The sequence below is a fragment of the Vitis vinifera genome, chromosome 14 (assembly GCF_030704535.1).
Source record: "Vitis vinifera cultivar Pinot Noir 40024 chromosome 14, ASM3070453v1".
Taxonomy (NCBI): Eukaryota; Viridiplantae; Streptophyta; class Magnoliopsida; order Vitales; family Vitaceae; genus Vitis; species Vitis vinifera.
Window position 1 is genome coordinate 1,937,592 of NC_081818.1, and position 24,387 is coordinate 1,961,978.

The 24,387-nt window shown below is 29.5% G+C and overlaps 4 protein-coding genes across 4 annotated transcripts; 3 read left to right on the forward strand and 1 right to left on the reverse strand.

Moving 5' to 3' along the window:
- Nucleotides 1-1,393, forward strand: LOC109123905 (uncharacterized). Its single transcript, XM_019224976.2, has 2 exons — nt 1-316; nt 1,184-1,393. Exons 1-2 carry the CDS (start codon nt 11-13, stop codon nt 1,256-1,258), a joined length of 381 nt encoding a protein of 126 aa, XP_019080521.1. The 5' UTR covers nt 1-10; the 3' UTR covers nt 1,259-1,393.
- Nucleotides 1,394-6,722: 5,329 nt separating this feature from the next.
- LOC100244157 (uncharacterized) lies at nt 6,723-8,611 on the forward strand. The gene is made up of 3 exons (XM_002283843.5): nt 6,723-6,914; nt 7,054-7,144; nt 8,271-8,611. Exons 1-3 carry the CDS (start codon nt 6,734-6,736, stop codon nt 8,383-8,385), a joined length of 387 nt encoding a protein of 128 aa, XP_002283879.4. The 5' UTR covers nt 6,723-6,733; the 3' UTR covers nt 8,386-8,611.
- Nucleotides 8,612-10,026: 1,415 nt separating this feature from the next.
- Nucleotides 10,027-12,519, forward strand: LOC100266503 (large ribosomal subunit protein eL22z). The gene is made up of 3 exons (XM_003633577.4): nt 10,027-10,210; nt 10,394-10,636; nt 12,319-12,519. The coding sequence occupies exons 2-3, from the start codon at nt 10,407-10,409 to the stop codon at nt 12,461-12,463; spliced, it is 375 nt and encodes a 124-aa protein (XP_003633625.1). The 5' UTR covers nt 10,027-10,210; nt 10,394-10,406; the 3' UTR covers nt 12,464-12,519.
- Nucleotides 12,520-17,044: 4,525 nt separating this feature from the next.
- On the reverse strand, nt 17,045-22,448 carry LOC100261299 (respiratory burst oxidase homolog protein B). The gene is made up of 12 exons (XM_002283852.4): nt 21,432-22,448; nt 21,187-21,346; nt 20,224-20,272; nt 20,009-20,122; nt 19,405-19,833; nt 18,933-19,319; nt 18,744-18,839; nt 18,536-18,651; nt 18,337-18,439; nt 18,141-18,214; nt 17,519-18,036; nt 17,045-17,424 (listed from the first exon to the last, which is right to left on the reverse strand). Exons 1-12 carry the CDS (start codon nt 21,958-21,960, stop codon nt 17,315-17,317), a joined length of 2,685 nt encoding a protein of 894 aa, XP_002283888.1. The 5' UTR covers nt 21,961-22,448; the 3' UTR covers nt 17,045-17,314.
- Between the last annotated feature and the right edge of the window lie 1,939 nt (nt 22,449-24,387).

Consider the following 24,387-nt stretch of genomic DNA (forward strand, 5'->3'; position numbering starts at 1 on the left):
TACAAGAATCATGTATGGGAAAAGGAGAAGAGAAAGGCGGAGTGAAATAGAAGCTGGTTTGTCATACTTTCCACTGTATTTTGGGCAACTAGAACAACTACAAGAGCAAAATTTGCAACAACGTTGGCAGCAACAAAAACAACAAAGCACTATTGATTACCGAAGGCTCACCTCCTTCCTGGAATACGATGATTCGTTTCTTTCTGTGTGGAACTGGAAGCCTACTGACACCAGTGACAACGGTTCATCATCACAAGGAGCAGAAAGCCGACGACTTTACATAGAACTCCAATCTGGATCACTATTCAGTCGTGATGTGAGTTTTGTTTATTGTTTACCAACTATTTTTTATTTAGTTTAATTACCATCTTCTAATTTTTCTTGTAAAATACAATATTTTTTTCTTATAAAACCTATAAACATAGAATTAGATCAAAAAAGTTTTGTAAGGCTATGTTTGGTTCCCAAAAAATTTGAAAGAAAATGAAAGAGAAAAAATAAAAAATAAAAAAGAAAGAAAAAAAATCAATAAATTATTTTTATATACTATTTCAAAAAAATTTCATTTATTTAATTTATATACTCTTTCAAAAAAATTTCATTTATTTAATTCTTCTATATAAATATTGTATAATTTAAAAATATATATACTTCTTTATTTTTCTTAATATTTTTTTTCTTTCCTCAGTAGACATAATATAAAATTTATTCTAATTTTTGTAACATATCTTCAATTTTTCATAAGAAATATTCAACTCTAAGCCTCAAGATGAATTAATTAATCATAATAAAAATATTTTTATTGTTTTATATTTATCAAAATTAATTAATTTATTACTGTGATTATTATTATCCTTTCATACATCACTCTCTTTCTATATTACAATATTTAAATATTTATATATTGACTTGTTGATAGCAAATTCTGTTGTTGATTTAGTAACCCACTATCAAATTTACTGAATTTACCCGATGCTTATTGTTATGAGGTGGTTATTACCTTGAGGTTTCCTCGGTTATTAAAAAAATAAAAAACTTTTTAAATTTATCTTATTAATTATATAGAAAATGTTTGCACCAAATACATAAAAGTTTATTGTGTACATAACATACCAAGAGAGTATAAATTAAGTTTATAAAGTTTGTAGACTAACATTTTTTCTTTTGTATGTAACTTTGTTAGGTTTTCTATGTGAAATCCGAATATATGAAGTCTAAACAACCTTTTGAGAAAGCTTTTAAGTCCCATGGAGATTAGTGATTCTCGATACGCTGTGGAGATTAGCGACTTTGAAGAAACTTCAGCGGCAAAATTGAGAGAGATTAAAAAATAATCTCAATATGTAGTATTTAATAATTTAAATAAGTTGAATATATATATATATATATATATTCTCATGGGCTTTACTTTTTGCACTCCTATTGATTCTATGGAGGCTTGCTGCTTGTACATACCATCTTTGCATCAATAAATTTGATAAGTTTAAAATATTGGTTTTATTTTCTTTTATTAACTTGCATTTTAAATGGGTTGTTTTTTAAATAATAAATAAATAAATAAATAAATTTATATTTTATAAATTTTTTAAAATTTTTATTAAATTCAACTTTAATTGACCTGAATCATAATAGCAATATTTTCAAATTCACCTTTTGAGCTAAAATGACAATTAGAGCTCGTTTGGGAGTACTTTTTAAAAGTTTTCAGAATTTTAAAAACACTTGTAAAATTTTAGAAAAACACTTCAAATTTTTTTATATATTCTTAAAATACCATTTTTCCCAATCCTCACTCTTACTTCTCGTTATCTCCTCTTTCCCTTTCATTTCCCTTTTATACAAATAAATTTTTATTTTTTTCAATAATATGAATGTTTATATATTTTTTAGTTTATTATCATATTTTTTTTTTATAATAAATGTCATTTTTAGTAATTTACTATTACTAAAAAAACATTAAAAACACTTTTACTAGAAAAAAGCTGAAACAAACTCTTAGACAAACACTAAACCAGAGAGAATTGGGACAATTCCATCCAACAAGTGTTCCATGGTTCAATATAATATATAAATTTTTTATTTGAAATTTTTGTGTTTTACCTTAATGTAATTTGACAATAATTTTAGAAAATGCTTCCAACATTTTTAATATTTGAAAATTTTTAATATTCAAGTATTAGAAATATTAAAAACATTTTTTAGAATTATTGCCAAACACATTCTAAGACTTTTATCATAAGTGATTTTGAGAAAATAAAATAAATAAAATATTTTTCTCGTTTTATGAAAATCATAAAGTTGTAAAAATAAAGATAATAGAATCGTGTTTGTCCATTATTTAATCTTAGCACTTATTTTTCTAACATTTTAAAATCATTTTAAGACTTTAATTTATTGAAATAATGGGTTAAACCTTAAAATATAATAGTAAAAGAAATCAAGTGCCAAAAAAAATATTTTTAACTCTTTTCTATGTTTTTATATATATTTTAAAAATAATTTTTATATGTAGTGTGTTATTTTTAAACATTCCTTTTTTTTTTATTACTAAATATGTTTTGCTATTTTTCTTTTTAGGGAACATAAAACTATTTTCTAAAATAATTACCATACAAATCCTATATATATATATATATATATATATATATATATATATTAAATAGAAAATAATTTTTTGGTTGTCAAATATATCCAACTAATATACACATATATTGTAAATTAAATATTAAAAAATTTAAAAATAATTTATAAGGATATACGATAAGTTCATACTTTTTATCCAATAGTTATTATATTTTATATAAATTTTACTATTAATTTTTTAAACAATATAAAATAGAAAAGTAAATCATTAATGTCTAAAATCCAATATATATATGTAATAGAAAACATATAAAAATTATGACTATGTTTGGTTCACATCAAATAATAGAAAAAGAAAAAAAAAAGTTAAGAAATATGATTTTTCTCATGTTTGATTTTACTATAAAATATATATATAAATCCAATATAATTAAAATTAATTTAAATTTTATATATTTTAATATTATTTAATCTTAATATAATAGAGAAGACTAAGTAAAATTACTTTGAGGAAACATATAAAAATAATTTATTAAATTTGAACTTTTTTCTTTTATTTTTTTTCTTTTGTATTTTTCATGAACCAAACATAACCTAGATAAAATTAGAACATTAATAAATATAATTGTTAAATGTCTTTTCTTTGTCATATTAGAATTTGGATCAAACTCAACCTTCACTAATCCCACTCCGAGTACACATCCTCTATCCTATACCCATTAGCTTATATAATCCGAAATCACACCAAACATTGTTTTAATTTAAGAAGAATCATGAGTGGAAGAGGAGGAGGAGAAACGCAAAGTAACATGGAAGGAGGTTCCTCGTGCTTTTCACCACATTTTAGGCAAATAATACCACAACTTCACCTGCAAAATTTGCACCAAGAGCACCACCACCAACAACAAACTATTGATTACTCAAGACTCACATCGTTTTTGGAATATGATGACTCGTTTCTTTCTGTCTGGAATTGGAAGTCTATCGATGACGGTGACGTCAATTCATCATCACATAGAGAAGAAAGTCGACCACGTTACATGGAATTCCAACCTGGATCATTATTCAATCATGATGTAAGTCTTGATCCTTGTTTATGAATAAAATAGCAATTTCAATTTAATTTAAGTATTGTCTTCTAATTTTTCTTGTACTAAGCATTATGATGCTTAATTTTGGTTGATCAAAAGGGTTTTATAAATAAATATTAAATTTCTTTGATTGATGTATACAATTATTTTCTTCAGATCCATCTTAACGTTGTCTTATTTGAAGTCATTGATAGCATGCGAATTCTTTTTATGATTGGGGTATTTAGTAATTAAGTTCATAAAATCTATACACTAACATCTTTTCTATTGTCTATGGTTTTAGGTTTTTTACTTGAAATCTAAATATATGAAGTCTGAACAACTTCTTGAGAAAGCTTCAACCTCCACAGAGATTAGTGATCATGAAGACGCTTCAAACTCCACAGAGATTAATAATCATGAAGAAGCTTTAAGTTCCAAAGAAATTGGCGATTATGAAGAAACTTCAAGTTCTAAAGAGATTGGCGATTATGGAAAAAACTTCAAGTTCCAAAGAGATTGACGATTATGAAGAAACATCAAGTTCTAAAGAGATTGACGATTATGAAGAAACTTCAAGTTCCAAAAAGATTGACGACTATGAAGAAACTTCAAGTTCTATAGAGAACAATGATTTTAAAGATGAAGATTAAGCCAAAATTGACACCAAATTTAATTGGGTTCTTTAAGACCATTTAGAATTTCATAGGATATATAAATATATATTTTTTCATGGGTTTTGCCTTTTGTACTTCATATTTTTGTTAACTAGAGATATTAATAAAAGCTTTTACATCTTATTGTTACATGGATAAATTTGACTAGTTTTAAACATTGATTTCAAATTTTTTTGGTATAAATTTATGGGATAGTTATATTATTTGCCCATACCAAAGTTAAAGCTCAATAAAACATAGGAAAATTGTGATAGCATAATGAAAATATTCTTAAAATATGATCGGTTTTTTACTATTTCAATCTAGAATGATTCAAATGCATTTTATTTTAAGGAAATTATATTTGCATCCATCAATTTTTTCTTTACATCCATCCTATTTATGCATCATCCAATTTAAAATAATGACCTAACATCATTTACAAATTTCAATTTACGAAAAACATCTTTCGATTCTTCTCTTATCGCATTCATTTTTTTTCTTTTCTTTTTTATGAGCTTTTTTCTTCTCAACAACAAACCATAAGAGAAAATATTATTGACAAAAAAAAAAAAAAATTGTCTAAAAATAATTGAGAAGAATCTAAAGATGATTTACAAGTGAGAAACAGTGCAAAAGTGCATGGACCTAATGATGAATACCATGCAAATATCCAAGCTTAGTGCTCTATGAAGAATGGATAAATTATCTCATCATTTATTTTATTTTATATTAAACTAAATATGAGATATAATATTAATGATAAGATATATAATTTATCATCCTTTTGATGTCCCTCATATATAAAGTATGTTAATCCAAAAGTTAAAATATAAAATATACATATTTTATATATCATAAATTGTTTTTTTATTACTTATTTTATCAAATAAAAAATTTTGATTAGAAAAATTAAATTTGCAGTGAAAAAAAAATTTATAAATTATAAAGAAGAATTAAAAATATTTATAAAATATATTGTAAAATAATACAAATATATGTATTATTTAATATATAAATTATTTTTATGTATTGAACAACAAAATATGACATTTTTATTTATAAGTTTTTAAATATTTTAGTCATAAATATTATTAACAAATAAATAATTATTTATTTATTAAATTTTAAATTATTGAAAATTTCTAAATAGCATTAAATGTGAGAAATTTCATATACTTTTTTATAGCAAATATTAGAATGCGATATTTTTTTTTTAAAACTATTATTGAACATCGAAAATTAATATATATTCCATTTCATTTTTTTAGTCATTTAAAAAAATAAATATAAGCATGATAAAAATATTTATAAAATATAAAGAAGAATTAAAAATATTTATAAAATATATCGTGAAATAATACTAATATATGTCTTATTTAATATATAATTTTTTTTTATGTAATGAATAACATAATATAAATTTTTTATTTATAAATTTTAAATATTTTAATCATGAATATTTTTAATAAATAAATAAATATTTATTTATTAAAGTTTAAATTATTGAACAATTTCTAAATACTACTAAATGTAAGACAAATTTCATATTTTTTTAGCAATATAATTTTTATTTTAAATAATTATTAAATATTTAAAATAATATATGTTCTATTTCATTTTTTTAATTTTAAAAATTAAATATAAATATAATATAATATATCTCATTAAATATGTATATCTTATCCAATGAAATATGATATTATAAGATATACATATCTTAATTTATCTTTTTCTGTAAAACAAATTTAACCTTAAAATTTTATTTTTATTTATATGTTATTTTGATTTTAGATAATAAAAAGAAATACCATATTAACTAACTATTGTAAAATAAAATATGATATCTTAATATATATATATATATATATATATATATATATATTTTATTTTCTTTTAGATGACCGAGATATATTTATTATTTCTAGCCAATAATAATCTAGACGGGGATGACCTTTTCGAGCACACCACCATTAATTTTCAATTTATAATATTATTAAAGAGTTAAGAAAAAATAGAAAATTTTCTATCAAAATTAATGTACATATTAAGATTTTCTTTCTATATAAATTTGCTATTTAAATGAAAGCCCTTAAAACGAGGATTTTTGCTTCGGACGGTAATCCAAACAGGCCCTTAACTTTTTAACTCTTCCGTGGTAGAAATTAAGAAGCCGTGCTCTGACTTGGATTTCAAGCAACCTGCAAATTTTCAAGGCAACCAATAGATAAAAGCCACGACTGCATCATGTAAAATTGGAGGACCTCTTTCGACTAAACACCCTCATAGTTACTCTGCAACTACCAAAAACTCCTCAAAGTGATGACGTGTCAGCATGTTATTGGAAGTTGAAGAAATCACTTCAGAATAACGAACATTAGATTAAAGCCCAAAAGACGTTCGCCCACAGTTTTTTATAGCTTGATGAATCGAAGTTGTCTTCGTCTTCTGGGATTCGAGGTGTTCGTAGCTCATATAAATTCAAATTCTTGCGGTGTCGAGGTCTGCGTTCTGTTTCTCAATCCTCTCTGGAAAATGGCTGAATCAATGAGCATGGGTGCATCGATTAGAAAGTGGGTGGTGGAGAACAAGCTTCGAGCTGTTGGTACTTTTCTCGTTGCTTTTTATTTATTTATTTATTTATTTCCTTCAGTTTTCCGTGAAAACAGAAAATCCATTTGGTTTTGGATTTTCTTTTGGTTTTTGTTTTTTGATTTTGTTTGATTTGATGGAATCTGGAAAAGGATGTTTATGGCTTAGCGGAATCGGGGGTTCAATTGCCTACAACTGGTCCCAACCCGGTATGAAGACCAGCGTCAAGATCATCCACGCTAGGTATGGTCTTTTTTATTTTTATTTTTATTTTTTCTGCTTTCTCTATCTTTTGTGTTTGTTTGCATTCGTATGGGTTGTTGTGGAATTATGTGGATCAGAAGCACCCTCTGTTTGTTTCTCGGGAAAAAATGGGGAAGGAAAGTGATTGAACAAAGAAGCCCTTTCGTTTTTTTTTTTTTTTGAAAAATTTTCAACTTTTAATGTTAGCAAATCTAACAAGCAGGAGGCAACGCTGACTCCCAGCGCATTGACTTTGCATTTGAAAATGAAGTTTTAAAGGTACTCCTATAGTCCTATGGAAAATAATGATAATTTTCATTCATGTAAAGTAAATTTGGAAAATACATTTTTAAATTATTTGTAAAAGAAGAAAAATAATTAATATGGGTTTGATAGGAATTTTTTCTTTTTATTTTATTTTTTTCGTATTTTCTCTTTAATTTTCAAAAACCCAAATACACTTTAGAAGTTGTCTTAAACTCAATTCTACCCCAAGGAGGTAAACATAAATATCCTTGTATGTTTATATTAGAATTTTCTCAAAAACTTATTGTAAAAAGAAAAAAAGAAAAAAGTGAGAGAATTAAATATAATTAAAATTAATTAAAAAATATATTTTAAATTATTTAATCTTTATATAAAAAATTTAAAAACATAATAAACTTAAAATAATATATAAAAAGTATCATTCGTTGCAATTCTATAAGTTGTATAACTTGTATCAAAGTTCTTTGAATTTATGACTTTATTCTTGGATCGAGTTTTGACTATAGAAAATGTTCTCGTGACTAGAACTCATGACCCTCACTCTTGATTCTGAAAAGCCAATTAGTGGTTGGATTCTGAAACCAAGAAGTTTTGATCATTTCATTTAAAAATCAATAAGTGATGAATAAAAATAAGTTAAACTTTTATGACATTTGACATCAGTTTATTCTAAAAGTCACTTTCATCCTTAAATTTAAGAGTGATATTAATTACATACAAACATAATACATTTTTTAACTAAGTATTTTCAAATTTTCATCATTTCTCTTACTTTGTGGAATTTGGATCTTGGAGTTCAAACTTTTGCTTACTTGCTAACTTATTTTTTGGGTTTCAAATAATAAATATGAGTAACCAGGTTGCACGCTCAGGCTTTGACGCTGGCTGCATTGGCGGGGGCTGCTGCGGTGGAGTACTATGACAGATCGGTGAAGAAGACAGATGAAATGACGCACTCCGTCCGCTTAGATTAATCCATTTTTCAGCAAATGAATTCCCCACCCTTGGAATTTGGATGGAAGAAATCAACTCTTCTCTCTCCGCATTCATTTGTTGAATCTTTGCTTAGGAGCCTCTACCTTTAATTAATGGTGGGCTGTTGGGAATATTTTGTTTGGCCGCCCATATGGTTTGTCCTGTATTTTTTTTAATTTAATTAATGTCATTTTCCCATGTGGTTGGGAATATTTTATTATTAAATTTTCGCTTTAATTTCCAATATATATATATAAACTAAAAAAAATAAGAGCATGTTTGTAACTGGTTTTTATAGGTGAAAAACATTTGAATTTTTTATTTTTATTTTTTATAACAGATTTTTGGGAACTTATTTTGAAAATAGGGTGTTTCCGTTGTTTTTACCTTTTTTTTTTTTTACAAATATTATTAAATAAATAAAAATAAAGCACTATAAAAAAAATTATGGACTTATTTGACAAAATTTCATATTCTCCTTTAATTCTAAAACCATCCTAGACATAGACTTGTTTATAAGAACTATTTTTTGGAAACAATTTTCAAATACGTTTCCAAATGCAACCTAATTTCTAACTTAAAAAAAAATGTTTATTTTTCAAGAATTTATTAACAAATTTGGGTCAAATGTTTGTTGCCAAGTGTATGAGAATATGAATAATATGATTATTTTGAAAAACAATTAACAAATGGTTTTCAAAATTTATTTTTAAGAATTGTTTTTAAAATGTTATCAAAAGACAGGTGGACTCTATTTGTGTAGCCTATTTTCTATTTTTCATTTTTTAGAAAATTGAGTTGAAAAAATTGGGTGGAAACACCTAGAATATTTACCAATTCATAATATTATAATCATTTTTTATTTTTTATTACTAATAGTATATCGTTTCTATATTAGAAAGTAATTCATTTTAATGAAGCAAAATATGTGGTTAATTTCTTTGTTAATTATAGATATATTATTATTTTTTATTTTCTGTTACAATATTAAAATAGACAATAAAGCAAATAAAAAAAAAGAACAAAGATATTTTGTTATTTAATTATTTTTATTGTGTCAAATTAGTACCAAATAAAAGAGCACAGTTGATAAATTCCTTTATTAATTAAAGACTTACTATATTTTTTTATTATTATAGTATTAAAATAACATAACATTTAATTTTAAATATATACTAGATCATATTTATTCATATGAATATTTTACTTATATTTATAATATTTATTTCCCTTTTATTTTATAGGTGAAAAAAAGTTTTATGTGATTTTTATATTAATTCCCTCAAACTTTTTCATATTTAAATGATCAAAATTCAGCTGTTTGGACTTGAAAAAATTGAGGAAAAATGTGAAAGAAAGAAAAAAAGATTTTTTTAATTTAATAAATTATTTTTATATTTTTTAAAATTCATTTTATTTATTTTTCACCATTATATAAAGATTAAATAATTTAAATATAAATAGTTTTTTTACAAATTTTAATTATATTTTATTTTCTTTTATATTTTTTAGGATAAAATTAAATATAAAAAAACCATTTTTCTTTCCTTATTTTCTTATTTTCTGAAAGCAATTTGCTTTAAAATTTTAAAAATATTATCCATTTATATTAAAATGAGAATTATTGTTATTTTCATGTATCATTGTTGTGACTCGGTCCCACCAAACTCAGCTCGACCCGTTTTTCATGGGCTTGGCCCGAATTTGCCCCGTAAACTAGACCCGATGGGAAACACAAAAGGGAGAGTTAAAAACCCTAATCCCAGATTCCCAATTGCTCCCAACGCCGCTTCATCCTCACTTACACCTGCCATATCATAATCGGTACATCTCTGTTTGTTTCCTGAGAAAGTGATTATACATAGTTTATTCGTCTGATCAAGAAAATTTTGATACTTGAAAAGAGGAAATATTGTACTGTTCGGAGAGAAATTATTTTGATTTTCTAGGAATATTTTCTTGATAAACAAATAGTGTGCTAGCCCTCTTATCTTTTGTGGTATGCAGAGTACAGCCAAAGATGAGTCGGGGAAGCGCAGCGGGAGCGAAGGGGAAGAAGAAGGGAGCGACCTTCACGATCGACTGCGGGAAGCCGGTGGAGGATAAGATCATGGACATTGCTTCGCTGGAGAAGTTTCTCCAGGAGAGGATTAAAGTAGGCGGCAAGGCCGGTGCTCTTGGTGACACCGTTACCGTCACCCGTGAGAAAAGCAAGATCACCGTCACTTCTGAGAGCAACTTCTCCAAGAGGTAACTCTTATTTTACTAACTTTTTTGTTTATTTTCTTTCTTCTGTGGATTTGAGTAGATATGATCCATAGATATATGATTTGATCTCTTGATTTTTTTTCTGGTTAATGAATATGAATTAGGCAGTATATGAAAACTATTACTTGATTCAGTGTCTGCGTGTTATCATTTAATTGATGAATTCGGTAGAATTGTTATTGTATGTTTGTGTAAAGGGAAAAAATAGTGGCTGAAGTTCAGATGTTGAGGATTATTTATGTTCGGAACTAATGTATTTGATATTTAGGGAAAGCAAATGCCCTATTTCTCTTTTTCTTTTCTTTTTTTATACTAAGGAAATACATGGAAAAAGAGGAATAAATTCAAATTTTAAATGTCAGATTGTCATTATTTGGGACTTAGGAAGACAGGAATCATACCGAATCAGACCGCTGCTTGGCCTGGTTTGGGTGAAAATTAACTTTATTTCCGGTAGGGAACATTTTTCGAAAACAGTTTTCAATTGTTTTGAAGAATATAATTCTATATGGAAAATAGTTTAAGTAAAAAATAGTTTTACTCCTTATACAATGTAAAAGTTGCCAAATTATTCTCCCTGTTTTCAATTATTGCTCAAAACACCATACAGAAAAGTAGTTGAAAACACCTCATATTTGTTCTTATAAACTACCTATTTTCAAAACAAATTCTGAAAACAATTGTTTTCTATTGGAAAGTTTGCAAAGCTCATTTCAAGTACAGTTTCGAAACAGGACTTTAATTTTATTTTACAGTCTTATATGAAACCAAATGGAAACCAAATGGATGGGAAGTGATTCAACATTCCTGTGGATTGTGGAAGCAAAGATTTACAGTTGAAATTTAGAGACATTATGATCACCTCGTATATGGAAACGTATTTCTTGAACTGGTGATGGGTGTTTTAATTTTTATTTTTACATTAGTGTTGGAATTTTATTTGGTACTTGAAAAATCTATATCCTTGTGTTCTAGATATCCAAAAATGCTTAGTGGTTGACTGAAACATCAATAGTTGTAAGCCGGATTTTGGCCACCAGGGTTTTGTTTTGGGTAAAATTTGACAATTTATTTAGTGGACTTCTTCAAGTTATTCAAAGACATTATGTGCTTTTCAGTCTTTATAAATAGTGGGGAAAGGTAAAAAGAAAAATGCCAGTCAAGCTTGTTTTGTGCTAGACATTATTGAATTCAAACCCCTTCAAGTTGTTACTATAGATGATTCGAAGTTTTCTTCCTGACATTCCCATTTAGTTTCCCAAATTGTGATTAGGATCCAAGTAGCGTGCAATTGTTGGGTTATATCTAGTTTCCTGAGTGGTGTGTTTGTTGGGTTGGTTCAGAGGGAAGGTGACTGATTCTCCAAAATGCTTGCAATTATTGAATATGCTTGTTCTCATTTATTTTCTGTTTTTCTTCTTTCAATATGCTTGTTTGAGTCATTTTTGGGTTAAGTTAAATGTAAAGAATATTGGACGGGCTTTTTGCCTCTTCTTTAATGCATTTCATTTTTACTTATATATAAAAAAAAAGAACATTGGACGGGGGTTGAGAATAACATAGCTTTTGCAGTTGGCATAGCATTTAAAGTCAAGTTGCTACAACCCCTGAATCTATTCTCAGTTTCATAGTTGATCAATTGCCTCTTTGTATCTGTGATTCAGGTATTTGAAGTATTTGACAAAAAAATACTTGAAGAAACACAACGTCCGCGACTGGCTTCGTGTAATTGCATCCAACAAGGACCGAAATGTTTATGAGCTTAGGTACTTCAACATTGCAGAGAATGAGGGGGAGGAGGAGGATTAAACATTTGATCTACATTATTCATCTATAAACACCTTCTTTCACCTTGCTTCCTTGGATGTCTCTTCGTTTGTTGGATTTTTATGCAGTTTAACAATTTTGTTCACCGAGATGATCTTGTTGAATTTGGATAGCTATAAGACTCTACCATTTAAAAAATAGTTTATTATCATTTTGTGGGTCTTTATTATCATTTTGTGGGTCTTCGAATTTATCTGAGGTTCTAAATTATGCTTTTTGTGCTGCCCAAATCTCCTGAACGTGGTGTCTATACAGCATTCTGCCTCTCTTATGTCAATGCATGTTGAAAGATCAAAATTTTAACATTTGAACCTTATTTTTTCGTAGTTTGAGGTGGCATTCTTTTTTAAAAAAAAATCGATCAATAGCCATCCATTAAATTGAACTATGCATTTTGGGGCCTGGGTGCAGAAATATTGTTATGGGTGATAAAAGCTGAGGCCATATTCGGATGATTAATAGTGCAATCGGCAGCTTGACCCTTTAATGATCACCTGCAGCCTTAATTGCTACTTGGTGGGCGATCGACTGTGAACTAAGATTGTGCCTGTCGACTTGGTTTAAGCTTCATTTATGAGGTTACCCACCCTTGAAAATCATTTTTTTCTTGGAGTGCACCTACCCTTGAATTTGCAAATCTTGATTAATGCATCCTTATTGTAGTTTTTCATTTGTATTTGAGATTCATTGTAAACTAAGAGTCAAAAAATTGAGTGAACCATCTTTAGGATCTTGTGTGAGAATTAGTTTAAGTACAAGGGATATCTTGAGGTATTGCAAAGGTTCAATGGAACATGAAGTCCAAGTATACATGAAGTTGGAATCGTTGGTTAAAGAGAACCTTAGATGAGTGAAATGAACCTCAAGCTTGTGAAGAAACAAAAGAGTGCAGATGTAGACAATTGTCGATCCCCTATAAAAATGGTATCCACTTTCCTCTCTTCTCTAATTACTTTTCTTGTTATTGTATTACTAATTGTCATTTGCACTATAATTCTTTCAAAAATTTTAAAATTAGAGCAAACACCCAATTCTAAACCACCCCTTGATCCTAACACAAGCATGTTGTGTCATATTATAGCCTTCAAAATGATAGAGGAGATTCGATTAGAAAGTTTGGTCCAGAATGAGAAAATAGAAAGTTATGTTTAGTAATCGAAAAATTATTTTCTATTTTTTATTTTGCTTTAGTTATGTTTGGTAATTAGAAAATTATTTTTTATTTTTTATTCTTAAAAGCAAAAGGCAGAATGTCTTGAGAAAACATTGTTTAATTGTTCTTAGTTGTTTAATATTTTCGTTATGTTTGTTTATCGGAAAATACTAAGAAAAAGAAAAAAAAATGTTAAAGAAAATGATTTTCTCATGGTTCTGGAAAATAGAAAAAAATATATATAGTTAAAATTAGTTGAGAATTTATATATTTTAAAATTAAGTAATCTTTATGTAGAAAAGAAAAAATAAGTTAAATGAGTTTAAAGTAGTATATAAAATAATTTATTGATTTAAATTTTTTTTCCTCATTATTTTTTTTTCCCTCGTACTTTCCCTTGTATTGTCCCAAGCCAAACATAGTCATTCCTAACAAGCTTTTATTTTACAAAATATTAAAAACAGTTTTTAAAAACCGTTCTCAAACAATTTTAGAAAACAGTTACCAAAAAAGGCATTATTTTTCTTTTCTTCCAAGTTTCTCGGCAACCAAACACAAGGTGTAGTCCTGACATATGATTTGCTTGGATGCATGTGCTGAATCCAGAGGTTTTTTTCTTTCATTGTTTCACTTCTTTTATTAATCTCTTCGTTTTTTTTAGAAACTCAAGTACACTCAATGATGTTAGATTTGATATTTTCTTTGTTTTTCCTAAACTTTCTCAGCAACCAAACTAGAGCCATGGGAATCCGCACCGCTCCCATGAATATATTGCTGCTCCTGTGGCTAAACACTCCCATGTTGTGAGCCCTTTTTCTCTAGTTCACTTCATATCATGAATCTTGGAATGTCTCTTATTGATAAATGATAATACAAAGAAAAAATTGATATTATTCTCACAATTTTCCCTAATTGGAAGATACTTTATTACAAGAATTTTCAAGAATTATGCAAAATGATTTATTGAGCTAAATAAAAAAAGATATTAAAAACAAATAGTTTTTAAGAAACTTCAAAGGATTTTATTAAAAATGATTTTCAATTAATGATTTCAATTTATTTATTTACAAAAAAAATCAATTTCATTTGTATTTAATTTTCAAAAAAGTTATTTACATTTATTGTATCAAAAGAATTTATTACAAAATTTTAATTTGAGGACAAAAATTATTTTTACTTACTTTTTCTAGAAAAATATGAATTTTTATAATTTTATTTACAAAGATATTTCAATTTGTTTTCATTTAAGAACAGTGACTTATACAAATTATTAATATATATAACTTTATTTGCAAATGAATTTTTAATTAAAAATTAATTTATGGGACAATTTTATTTACAAAATAATTTTTGGACAATTTTTATTAAACAAAGAAATTTTTGGACAATTATTATTAAAAATAATTTTTCAAATTCTATTAAAAACAATTTTTTTTGGATTTTCTAAAAGCATTTTTTTTGAATTTTTATTAATAAAAAAAACTTTCTTTTATTAAGAAGAATATTTTAAAATTATTATTTTATTAAAACATACTTACTGAATTATTCCTTTTATTTAAACAAAATTTGTGATTTATTTGATATTCAATTTTATACATAACAAGTAAATATATACAAATAAATATTTACAGAACCAATAGAAATAAAACCAAATATAAGTGAGAAATACCCAAACAAGCTTACAATAAGTTTAATGTCTTCTTACAACTTTTCGATTTTCATGAAATTTCATGCACCACGTGTCATAAATTCGTACTCAGCCAACAGATTTGTAGAATGGATCCATGCAAAAACAAAAATAACTCAAAGTGTAAATATCCAAAAATATGTAGAGTACAAAATAATTATTCAAGCACAAATTAAAACATCAAAACAGTCCAATAGATTTCGTCAATTAAAAATGAATCCAAATTAGCAAATATAACCCAACATAAATATCCTCATGCCATAGCCATAATGTAAAATTTCTCAATTAATTACCAAAATACTAGCACAATCAATCAAAACTAAAATTGGACAAATTAAAATAAATTCTACTAGGCTTAAATTTAGTATTCTATAATTCAAGCCTAATTTAATATACACCACAATTGTTCCAACCCATATCAAATATTCAACTCATTCAACAAATTTCATTCATATTGTGGGTCCAAAATTCATATCAATTAATAAACTCACATTAATAATACATATAGCCAAAGAAAATAATGCTTCAAGTCCAATCCAATAAGCCCAAATAAATAACCAATAAGCAATAGACCCAAGTCCAAATAAGATAAATAATATGTATTGACATAATCCAAATATCCCAAATTAATCACCAAATACAATATATCCACAAACTCAATTTTTATATTAAAAAAAAAAAAACAATACATCATAGAGATCAAGAATTTATTATAATAAGAAAATAAAAACATATAAATAATAAATAAGAAAATGAAAAGTTACCCAATTTCAAATAAGAGAAGAGAGTAGCGATGGAGGTGGGGGGTCGTCGGAAGTGGCGTTGACAACGGCCGCCGACAACTAGAGCGGTGTAGTGAATTTGGGTGGAAAGAAAGAAAAATAAAATAAATAAAATAAAATAAAAGAAAAGAGAGAAAATGGATGAAAATAGGGAAGGGGAGATGGTGCGTGGTAAATATGGTGGCTGTGTTGGAAGGGAGGAAGAAAAAAATATTGGGGCTGTGAGGGTGAGAGTCGTGAGTGGCAGTAGAGAAAAAATGGGGCGCCACCAAAATAATGGAAAGCAAAAAACTAAGAAAAATGAGGAGAGAGAAGAGGGAAGATTGGAGAGTGCGGGAGATGACTTGGGGGTATGGGTGAGAGAGAGAGAGAGAGAGAGAGAGAGAGAGAGAGAGAGAGTGGATGGGGTAGTTGGTGAAGGTAGGAAGAGAGAGAAAGGAGATGGAAAAAAAAGGAGAAAAATATATATATATATAAAAAGTAATAAAAATTAAGAATTGAATGGTAAATGGATAAAAAATATTATATCTAATCGGATTTAAAATTTAAAAATAAAATTATACTCAAAATTAATATAAAAATAAAATTGAGATAAATTTTGAGTATACAAAAAGTCTTATTTTTCTTTTTTTCTAAGTTTTCGGCCAAGTAAACACAAAAGGTGTAGTCTTGATATATGATTTGTTTGGATGCATGTGCTGAATCTAGAGGTCTTTTTCTTTCATTGTTTCACTTCTTTTATTAATTTCTTCGTTTTTTTTAGAAACTCAAGTACACTCAATGATGTTAGATTTGATATTTTCTTTGTTTTTCCTATACTTTCTCAGCAACCAAACTAGAGCCATGTGAATCCACGATTCCACACTGCTCCCATGAATATATTGCTGCTCCTGTGGCTAAACACTCCCATGTTGTGAGCTTTTTTTCTCTGAGTCACTTCATATTGTGAATCTTGGGATATCTCTTATTGATAGTACAAAGAAAAAATTGATATTATTCTCACAATTTGCCCTAATTCGAAGATACTTGATTACAAGAATTTTCATCTGAATGATTTCTAATGCTTGATGTAAAAAGAATACAAATCTGTAAAAATACATATATATTACAGCTCTATTTCTTCTGAGAACCATATCTATACCAAAATTAAGATATAAAAAAAAGACATTGCATGGATTACAGTGAGATGAAGAACTAATAATCAAAACAATTTAGAAGTTCTCCTTGTGGAAATCAAATTTGGTGCTTGTTTTCCGGGAAAAGTCCAGGGCTAGCCTCTTTAGCTCTCCGGTCAGTGTAGGTGCACCGCAGTAGAACACTCCTGTTATAGATGTAAAAAGTTAGAATTAGCTCAAATCGTATGATTTTGATCATATAGAATGATTGAATTAAGCTTGAGGATAGACAATGCTTACCAACTCTTTGATTGGCATGGTTGAGTGCAACACGCTTGAAGACGTTTCGCCAGTTGGGTCTAGCAAAATGTGTTTTAACCCGAGTCCCTGAAACTATATCGACGCCATTTTTGGCGTGATGGAGTGATTGAAGCATTGCAATGAGGGCAGACCGAGCGTCTCCTTCTTCATAGACGCTGGTGCAGTAGTTGTGAAGCTCGATCACACCGTCTTTGTCGTTCTCCGTCACCTCATTCATCACACTCCTGAACCACTCGAATGAGCCCTGCTCGCGAGTGACCCAGTAGAAGTAGGCTCGTCTTGTGGCAAAAGGTTTTCTTGCGTTCCCTCTTTCTCCATTGCTCTCTGTCATGCCTTCTTCAAGTTCTTGGTATTGCTTGACGTTGTTAAGCACATCTTTAACTATGCTAATTAAAGGAGTTGCACCGATCCCAAGACCGACGAGGAGGACAACATCGTATTTCTTGTAGTCCTGTGCCGGAGCTCCATAGGGGCCATCGATCAAGAGCTTGGGTAATCTGTTATATGCCCATGAATGTGTCAGATTACAAGTCCATTTATGGGAAAACACACAAAAATTCAACCCAAAAGAGAAAAGATGAACAAAAGAAAAAATGCATACCTGGGCTTGTTTTCGCCTTTCATCATATCAGCTCTTAGGAGACCACTTTGATTCTCATTTGAAGGCTGACATGCCTATATTTGTATGCCAAAGAAAACACAAGTTATTATAGAGAACCAAAAGAAAAAATTTCGGCTCAGGAACAATGATTTTGTTGAAAATTTAATTGCCTCATTCCATGGAAGAAGTGAAGTACCTTGGAGAAGACGGTTTTCAGCTGCGATGTCCAGTCACCCAAGGTGCGAATATAGATGCTTAGATATTCGTCTCCAGGCGCGGAAGTAATAGAGAAGGGATGCCTAAAACACATTGTATCATCACCATCAGTTATTTGTGTATGTTGTTACCATAGAATATAACTAATAGGGAGACTGATTTCTTTCTTAGGTACGTACCATTGAAATGCAGAGACAGCAGAGCAATTTACAAACATATACTGCCCACTAGTGTATTTGAATCCTTGAGGTTTCGACATATGCAGCGCCAATACATTTCCAGGATATACTGCAACCTGTAAATTTAGGAAGAAAAGTTAGGACTCGTTTGGCTTTTGAAATATATGATTTCTTTATGGGGTTTGGTCATGAGCTTAGTGTAATGTACCTTCAAGATCCGCACGCTTTTGTAGCCAGACCTGAATGCCCGAATTAATCTTTCGCATGCATATAAGATAATTGGAACAGCTAGATACATCCATGTCTGCAACAATTCAGTACAATAGATTAGATGAAATTCCTGATGATGTCCTCGAAGGCTAGAAACTACTGATACTCGAGTTTATGAGACACTTACTGTTTTCTTGTACCACTTCTTGGTGAGGTAGAGGTAATAGCCATGGATGACGAAGAGAACATAGACAATGATAAATAAGTGGTGGGAGTACCAGAAGGCATTGAATCCAGTTAGCCTCTTTAGGGTTTTCGGAAGATTGAGCCTGTTGCGGCGGAACCAAGGTTGAGCTAATATGTAAGCTATAGCCATAAGCACCACCATTACCACACCAGTCCAACCCTCAGTGCCCTTCACAAACCACCAGTAGCTGCGAGGTTGGTCATGACCAAAATATTTCTCCATTGGCTCGTACTGTTCCTCGGTAGCATGTAGCAGACGAGGGAAGTCGCATGTTAAATGTGCAATTGCATGCACTCCAACCCCAAGGGCTATTCCAAAAGCAATTACCTGGAGAAATTGATTCAACACCAGTCAAAATATGTAGGATGAAATAAGACTAAAGAATTTAGTTATACTATTTGTATTATCTTACCTTGTGGAAATTGATATTGTCATCAAAGGGAACAGCCATCCCCAGCTTGGTCCTGCTCCTGAGCCATGTAATGGTGTTTCTGCAGACGGGGAAGAGGATGAGAGCCATGTTGAACTTGAGCGTCTCAGCAGCGCCCTTGGCTGCTGTGACACAGTACCCCATGACCTCGAACACAGCCCGGTTCTTATACTGAATGAATTTCCAGGTGAACAGCCCTGCACAGATGGCAAGCCATAGTAGCACCACCCAGATTCTCTTCCAGTTGTCCTCGATGAAGTACTCAATCCCCCTGAAGCATCTCTTGATGGGGTTTGGCTCCTTGGTTGGCACTAGCTTTTGGCTGAGCAGCTGGCTCAAAATTCTACTATTTGTAGTGAGGTTTGTTGATGGGTTTGGGGCTTGCAGAAGCAGCAGTTCCAAGTTGTGTAACTGCATATACCAAACATAAAAAGCATTTTCAGAACATCACCATTTTTGCAGGGCCCATTTTGGGCTGATGGCCCAAATTGTACCATACCGAAAGGAAATTAGACTTTGTTGGCTGAATGGGCCCAATGGGCCCAAACCTAGGCCGAGATATCAGTGGTGGTGTTTGGATGCATACCTCAATGTATCCAAGGTTATCAGGATCAAGCTCTTCCATGATTAGAGCAGCATATTCATCAGCACGTTCTTGGATCTTGGACAGCTTATTCGCAGAAGCACTTAGCGTGATAATCTACAAAATTCAATTAAAAAATTAAATAAATAATTAAAATTTTCCACATAAAACAAAGAACTAAGAATAAATTGCTTCTAATTTCAACTCTTTCTCTTCACCTCTTTGACTTCACCTTCAGTGATGCGTCCGTCATCATCCTTGTCCACCCTGTGGATAAATATTCACTCCCAAATTAAAAAATAAAAATAAAAATAAAATAATAATTCTGGGTGTCTATAATTGAATAAAGCCAGCCATGAATTCAAAGCCCGTGACACTTTTGAAAAAAAAAACAATCATTTTTAAGATTCAAATATCTACTACCACTATCATGCTTTCTATCTAGAAAGAAATATCAAGCCCTTTGACAAAATTTAAAGGGCAGCTCACCTAACTCTCTCAATCTTGTTCTTATCTCTTCAATAATATATTATAAAACCCGTAAATCATTGACATTAAAGGGAATCTATGATTTCTTCATCAAAAAACAGTTGCGACGACCAAAAATTGAAGGTTAATACCGTGTTTAGTTATTAAAAAATGTGGACAAATATAATTGGAATCAAAGATCACGTCTATTCGAGCTTAAGTTATGTTTGATTCCTAAAAAGTAGGAAGAAAATGAAAAATTACTAAAAAAAAATGATTTTAATATGATAAAGAAAAAAATCAAATATAATTAAAAATTTATATATTTTTAAATTATTTAATTTTTATATAAAAAAATAAAAATAAGTAAAATGAATTTGTCAAACAAAGTCTATTTTTTATTGATTTCTTGGCACTGAGAATCATAGTCTTATTTCCAGGAATAGTTCATAAATCAAGAGAGGGTAGTCTTATTGTGTCTTGATAAATCAAGACCGTTAGATACGATTTTTTTTCGAAAGAGAAAATTAAATTTTAAGAGGATGCATGCATTGCCGTACCGGAAAATGGTTTAATTGTTTGCATGGGTCTACTAAACTGTTTACGTGTCATGAAATGTAGTTTCCTATTCTACCCATGCTTAAATAATGATTATAACATATTATTTTGGTTAAGAGAAGGGCATTATGGTAAACAAGGGCAGAAAATTTTACATGTCGAAGAAGGTCTGCAGCCTGGCATCGAAGCTTTGATCGGTGATCTGCTCCCAAAACTCTCTCAACTCCGCCCTGGTGATCGAATTCGATGTAATCCCTCTCCGGCGAGCCAACGCGTCGAACAACTCGCTCGCGAATTCCTTCGAATCCTTCATTCCTGATAGGAATAAGACCGATAAAATTAACGATCGAAACATGAGAAAAATTTGCATAGTTTTAGAGAAATATTTTGTGTTAATTACCTATACATTGGCCGAAGCTGGATTTGGGGAGGGCGCCGTTGACGGATAATTGATCGAACCGCTTTTCAATCGCCGACCAGCCTTCGTTTCCGACGTTCTTGGTCATGAACTGGAGTCCTTTAAGGGCGCGGGTGGCGCTGGACTTGCTCCGGTCATCCTTGTTGAACCTCTTTGAGGAGGAGGAGGTGATGCGCTTCAGCTCTTGGGAGACCTGTCGGATCCGGAAGGAGAGCTGGGAACCGAGGGAGGGGCGCTGCCTCTCGAGGCGGCTGGCGAGCATGGAAGTTTCTAGATCTCCGCCCCTGATGTTTTGGACGGAAACTGAGTCATCACGGACGTCGAGGGTAATTTCGACGTACTCTTCGCTTTTGAATCTCGCGCTCTTTTTGCTGCCCTTTTTGTTACCAAGCAATGGACCGCTCGGAGGGCCGCTTGATGGACCACTTAATGGGCCGCTGAAACCCACCCGGCCGCTCCGGACGCTCTCCGTCTCCGACGAAGCTTGATCGTGGTTTTCCTGGATCTCCATTTGACTTTCTCAGCCTTCTTTTCTTCTTTTCCTACCAGCTCGATGGACGATGAGTGTAAAAGAACGGCTGTCTACTTGTGAAATGACAATATTACCCTCAACAGTAAACCAAGTTTACTTATCTCAGTTGGGTAATATGGTCCTTCCAGCTGCGAAAAGATAGGAGTAGGTGGTGGTAAGAAAGTTTCCCGAGAAAATTGGACGAGAAAGTGATGAAGTAACCGAATCCCGGCGCGAAGAGGCCGGGAACTTGGAGAGAAAATAAGGGAAAGTAAGAAGAAAAGTGAAGAAGGATTGGAGGATGTTTGGATGAGAAAATTGAAGAGGGGTGGAAAGGGGTATATATATTGAAGAAGATTTAGAGAGAGAGAGAGAAACCAGTGGGCGGATTATGAGAAGTGTGGGCTTGGTTTCAGAGTTCAAAGATTAGAGGCACTCCCACCAACTTGGGTTTGTCAAACGCGTACAGAGGGAAGAAAAAGCAATGTGAGAGACAGAGGGGTGGAGTCAAGGAAACACATGATAAAAAGTTTTAGTGGAGACGTAGCCAAGTCAACAATAAATTCTTTGACAAAATTGGTAGACGAGCTATTTTGCCCTGTTTGGTTAGTTAGAAAGTGGAGGAAGGTGAGGAGGAAAGCCACTATTGACTAAAAAAAATTTGACATTGCAGGCTAGCATTAAAAATTAGGAAGGAAATTTTTTCTACCGACATGATCAATATTCATCATGCCTTATTTTATTCTCATCACCTTCTCTTCCACAAGTTATTACTATAGAGTCTTTGTTAAGTTATTGAATTGACATTTATTAAAATAAATAAATAAATCAACTACAAGTCTACAATGCACCGCATTTTTTAATTTGGTTTAATTATTTGTATTTGATTTACGCGTGTGTTACTCTGATTCGATTGATGGGATTTGGTATGATGTTTATAAGATCTTCTTCTTAAAACAACATAGTGATTTGATCCGTAAGAGGAAGCACCACCCAATAGCATATTATTATTAAAAGTAGAACCCGTATTTATTTGTGTCAAGCAACTAGTAAAAGATTCTTTTAACAAAAAAAAATAAAATTTAGAAGTAGAATACCTATCAAAAAAATTTTGCAACTCTTATGATGGAATCATACTCGTGTTTTTCCATGGTTTAAATTTTATTATGACTATGTTTGGTTCTCGAAGAAAAATGTAAGGGAAATAAAATACAAATGAAAAATAGAAGATTATTTTAAATTTATTTTATTTATTTTAATTCATCAATATTAAGATTAAATAATTTTAAAATATTTAAATTTTTAATTAATTGTAATTACATTTGATTTTCTTTGATATTTTTCATATAACAATTAAACATGAAAAAACCATTTTTTTTCGAGAATCAAACATAACCTATATATTTTTAATGATTGAGATTGTAAATTCCATGAGATATCGAAATCTTATATCTTTATTTATATATATATATTTTGTAATATTTAATAAGAATTATGAAAAAAATTAAAAATAATATTAAATTTTCTTATAGTAGATGTAATTACAATTTAGATGATTAGTAGTTGAATTAAAAATTAGAAAGTAAAACTTTTTTCATGCAGTAGTCAACTACTGACATGGATAAATGCCTTGATCTTATCTTCTCAATTTTTACTCCCGACTTTTGCTTTATTGAATTACTATTTGTAATTGTGATGCGCTTTATAAAGGAGTGGGATTGATGCCTCTAATGTTAAAAATAAAAATAATAAATATAAATATTACACAAATAACACGTGGGTTTGAATATATTTTTTATTTTATATTTTTAAGAATTAAAAAATAGGAATAAAATCTATATAAAAAAATTGAACATTATATAAAAATTTGAGATAATAAAATTTTTTAATACCTCAAAATTTTAAATAATTTTTGAAAATATCATTTTTTTTCTATATAAACTTGTAAGAGTTTCTTGCTTCTTATATCAAAGTTATCATTATTTTTAAAATTTTAAATTAAAAATTATAAAGAAAATGTTGTTTACGCATTATTAGTGTTCATAAGATCCTACCATCCAATAGAGTGACAATTTGTATCCATGGGTTGCATTCATCTTGTGTTAAAGTTTAAGTATTCTATTATATAATTCAATCCAAACCCGATATGAAGAATAATCATGTTAAAAATATAAATACAAATACTATATAATTATTAAATAGGTAACACATCATGCAACTCATTTAACCCATTTAATAATCAAGTTAAGTTAGATATTATATATGTTCATATAATTAATATCTCAATCAAATATGTTTATAATTTGATTAACTTATTTATTTAAAAATAAATTTATAAATTTAAAATGATTCAAATATGGATTAAATAACTTAAAGATATAATTAAGTTAATAGTGAAATTATTAGGTGAGTCAATTCAATTTAAAT

What these genes read in the sequence shown, in the direction of transcription:
- LOC109123905 (XM_019224976.2), top strand. Translation starts at nt 11, where the DNA reads ATGTATGGGAAAAGGAGAAGAGAAAGGCGGAGTGAAATAGAAGCTGGT. An exon ending in GATCACTATTCAGTCGTGAT is followed by an intron (nt 317 to 1,183) that starts GTGAGTTTTGTT and finishes TAACTTTGTTAG; the next exon opens with GTTTTCTATGTGAAATCCGA.
- LOC100244157 (XM_002283843.5), top strand. Translation starts at nt 6,734, where the DNA reads ATGAATCGAAGTTGTCTTCGTCTTCTGGGATTCGAGGTGTTCGTAGCT. An exon ending in GAACAAGCTTCGAGCTGTTG is followed by an intron (nt 6,915 to 7,053) that starts GTACTTTTCTCG and finishes AATCTGGAAAAG; the next exon opens with GATGTTTATGGCTTAGCGGA. An exon ending in GTCAAGATCATCCACGCTAG is followed by an intron (nt 7,145 to 8,270) that starts GTATGGTCTTTT and finishes ATGAGTAACCAG; the next exon opens with GTTGCACGCTCAGGCTTTGA.
- LOC100266503 (XM_003633577.4), top strand. Translation starts at nt 10,407, where the DNA reads ATGAGTCGGGGAAGCGCAGCGGGAGCGAAGGGGAAGAAGAAGGGAGCG. An exon ending in GAGAGCAACTTCTCCAAGAG is followed by an intron (nt 10,637 to 12,318) that starts GTAACTCTTATT and finishes TCTGTGATTCAG; the next exon opens with GTATTTGAAGTATTTGACAA.
- LOC100261299 (XM_002283852.4), bottom strand. Translation starts at nt 21,960, where the DNA reads ATGGAGATCCAGGAAAACCACGATCAAGCTTCGTCGGAGACGGAGAGC. An exon ending in GCTGTCTCTGCATTTCAATG is followed by an intron (nt 18,440 to 18,535) that starts GTACGTACCTAA and finishes AATGTGTTTTAG; the next exon opens with GCATCCCTTCTCTATTACTT. An exon ending in AAAGGCGAAAACAAGCCCAG is followed by an intron (nt 18,037 to 18,140) that starts GTATGCATTTTT and finishes GGCATATAACAG; the next exon opens with ATTACCCAAGCTCTTGATCG.